Genomic DNA, 2,775 nt, shown 5'->3' with positions numbered 1-2,775 from the left:
AGAAATTTTAATTACTTTAATTCATCGTTATATTATTTCAAAATTTAAAATTTTCTGGCCTCTTTTTGATTATTTTTGCCCCTGGAACAAACAATGGGTTAACTAAAGTATTTAACCATTTTATTACACTGATCAGTGGTCAACGCTCGCAATCTCTCCGTTGTTTTCTAATTCTAAGCGAAACCGTTGTTGGAAACTTGAATCGATTGGGATCCTGGTCTCAATTCTTATTCGGATTTCATAGCCATGTTCAACAACTATTGTAGTAGTACCATGTTGTTCACAGGACCCTCTTCACTGTTTTTCCGCCCCATTACCACCACTTCCAACAACAGGTAAACTAAACACTATTATTCCTATTATCTTAATCCAAATTAAATAAATGACCACTTTGTTTCTCATGATTTTTTCTTTTCTATATTGATTCATCTGTAGCGACTTTAGTTCTGACTTTGGTCTATGTAATATGTGCATATATGTTGTTTCATTTGTATCTCATGAACAAAGAAGAAAAAAAGAAGACTAAAATTATATAATTCGCAGGTTTTTAATGAAATTAAAATTTAGCAGACATAAAATTACCATAAACTGGGAGTTATCTTTAGAACTTGGTGCATATTTGGTTCAGTCTATTTTGGAGAAATAATCATTTATTTATATCAGCTTAATGAGAGACGATTTGAAAAATAAGAAATTCTGTTTTGGAAAATTAATCTTTTCCAAACATGTGCAGTAAAATGATACCAAATTTTGTGGTCATTGATCAAAATTTTAGTTAGTTTAATCACTCAAGTTTTCTTTGTATGGATCCCAGGAACACATACTGGAAGCCTACACAAGTAGCTTCAAGAAATGATTTTCGCCTCCCAATGACTAGCTCAGCGGTAAAGAATAGGTGGATTTGAATGATGAATAATATTCTGTTCCGTACGGATTTGTTCTCCTTTAGATTGTGTATATTCCATTTGTCATCATTCCAATAAGTTATGTGTATTATGTGTATATATGTGTACTAGTTTGGATTTGAAACATTTATAATCTGTTCTCTGGGTAAAATTTCTGGAAGAGTTTCAGAAATTGATTTTCTAATCTACCTTGTGACACAAGCTTCTGGAGATTTTTGTTTGGATGTATGCACAAGGCTTATGTTTCATCTAGATATGTATTTTTGATCTGCAATGCAAACAGTTTTCTAGTAAGTTATATAATACAAATCTGCTACTGGGCATGTATGTTCTAATTTTTAAGGAATGTGTTAAACAAAATCAAAGTGTGTACATCATAAATTTTTAAGCTTCATGATTTGGCTGGTTTTTGTTGACAAATCTGGGCTGGCTAACCAATTTTTTACAATATCATGTTCATAAACATCCCATGATATACAAATTAAGCTTTGTACAAACTTTTTCATGGAAATAAATTTCATACGTACTTTATTTGCAGGACAATTTTTTACAATATCATGTTCATAAACATCCCATGATATACAAATTAAGCTTTGTACAAACTTTTTCATGGAAATAAATTTCATACGTACTTTATTTGCAGGACATCAATTGAGGACATAAAGAGTCTGCGATTGATAACTGCGGTTAAAACTCCATACCTACCTAATGGCCAATTTGATCTTGATGCATATGATAACTTGGTGAATATGCAAATTGCACATGGCATTGAAGGCATTCTTGTTGCTGGTTCAACTGGTGAAGGCCAACTAATGACCTGGGATGATCAAATAATGCTAATTGCTCACACAGTTAACTGTTTTGGTGACAAAGTTAAGATTATTGGTAATGCAGGAAGCAACTGCACATCAGAGGCAATTAAGGCCACTGAAAGGGGTTTTGCTGTTGGAATGAATGCTGCACTTCACATAAACCCTTACTATGGCAAAACCTCATTGGATGGTTTGGTTGCTCACTACAATAGTGTGCTTTCCATTGGCCCCATCATCATATACAATATACCAACAAGGACTAATCAAGATATTCCTCCTAGTGTAGTTAGAATCTTGGCTCAAAGTCCTAACTTGGTCGGTGTGAAGGAGTGTGTGGGGAATGACAGGATCAAAGAGTACACAAGTGAAGGAATTGTTGTGTGGACAGGAATTGATAAAATGAGCCATGATGCTAGATGGTGTTGTGGGGCTGTTGGTGTTCAATCTGTTGCTGCCAACTTGGTTCCTGGTTTAATGAGAGAGCTCATGTTTGAGGGCAAGAATGTTGCTCTGAATTCAAAGGTGATTCCTCTGTTTGATTGGCTTTCTCAAGAGCCTTCGCCTATTGCTTTGAACACTGCTCTTGCTCAACTTGGAGTCATCAAACCAGTTTTCAGGCTACCCCATGTGCCACTCCCTGTGGACAAAAGGATAGAGTTTGTCAATTTGGTGGAGCAAATGGGACGAGAGCATTTTGTTGGAGAAAAAGATGTTCAAGTTCTTGATGATGATGACTTTATCATAGTTGGTCGATATTATACTTATTAGTGTGGATTAGCTTCTTGAATTCTTATTTTAAGTTACACTTACTGTTGTCTTTTGAAGTTGAAAAGCCAGATTATGTACCAAAGAGTCAGTTCAAGTAAAAGCAAAATAAGATTTGGTTTTGGTTTCTCTTCGGTCACTATTTGTAGTGGGAAACTGGTTCAAAATTCCATCAGCTTATGGATTTTGTTTGAACCTTGTTTGAATATTGGCAATAATGTACTATTTAGACACAAACACTAGTGTAAGTATGTTTGGATATAAACTTATAAACACTTTTGTTAGTTTTTTTT

At 34.4% G+C, this 2,775-nt stretch overlaps 1 protein-coding gene across 2 annotated transcripts; it reads left to right on the top strand.

Annotated features, from left to right (window-relative positions):
• Positions 1-2,775, top strand: LOC109802466 (4-hydroxy-tetrahydrodipicolinate synthase, chloroplastic). 2 transcript variants are annotated; one of them, XM_083070275.1, is made up of 3 exons: positions 8-335; positions 815-895; positions 1,549-2,775. In XM_083070275.1, the coding sequence occupies exons 1-3, from the start codon at positions 247-249 to the stop codon at positions 2,483-2,485; spliced, it is 1,107 nt and encodes a 368-aa protein (XP_082926401.1). In that variant the 5' UTR covers positions 8-246; the 3' UTR covers positions 2,486-2,775. The 2 variants fall into 2 exon arrangements, with proteins under 2 accessions (XP_082926402.1, XP_082926401.1); XM_083070276.1 differs by lacking the exon at positions 815-895 and having other exon boundaries at positions 1-335.

The sequence above is a fragment of the Cajanus cajan genome, chromosome 3 (genome assembly GCF_000230855.2).
Source record: "Cajanus cajan strain Asha chromosome 3, NIPB_CcT2T_4, whole genome shotgun sequence".
Taxonomy (NCBI): Eukaryota; Viridiplantae; Streptophyta; class Magnoliopsida; order Fabales; family Fabaceae; genus Cajanus; species Cajanus cajan.
This window is presented reverse-complemented; position numbering and strand designations above follow the sequence as displayed.

What these genes read in the sequence shown, in the direction of transcription:
- LOC109802466 (XM_083070275.1), top strand. Translation starts at nt 247, where the DNA reads ATGTTCAACAACTATTGTAGTAGTACCATGTTGTTCACAGGACCCTCT. An exon ending in ACCACCACTTCCAACAACAG is followed by an intron (nt 336 to 814) that starts GTAAACTAAACA and finishes TATGGATCCCAG; the next exon opens with GAACACATACTGGAAGCCTA. An exon ending in AGCTCAGCGGTAAAGAATAG is followed by an intron (nt 896 to 1,548) that starts GTGGATTTGAAT and finishes CTTTATTTGCAG; the next exon opens with GACATCAATTGAGGACATAA.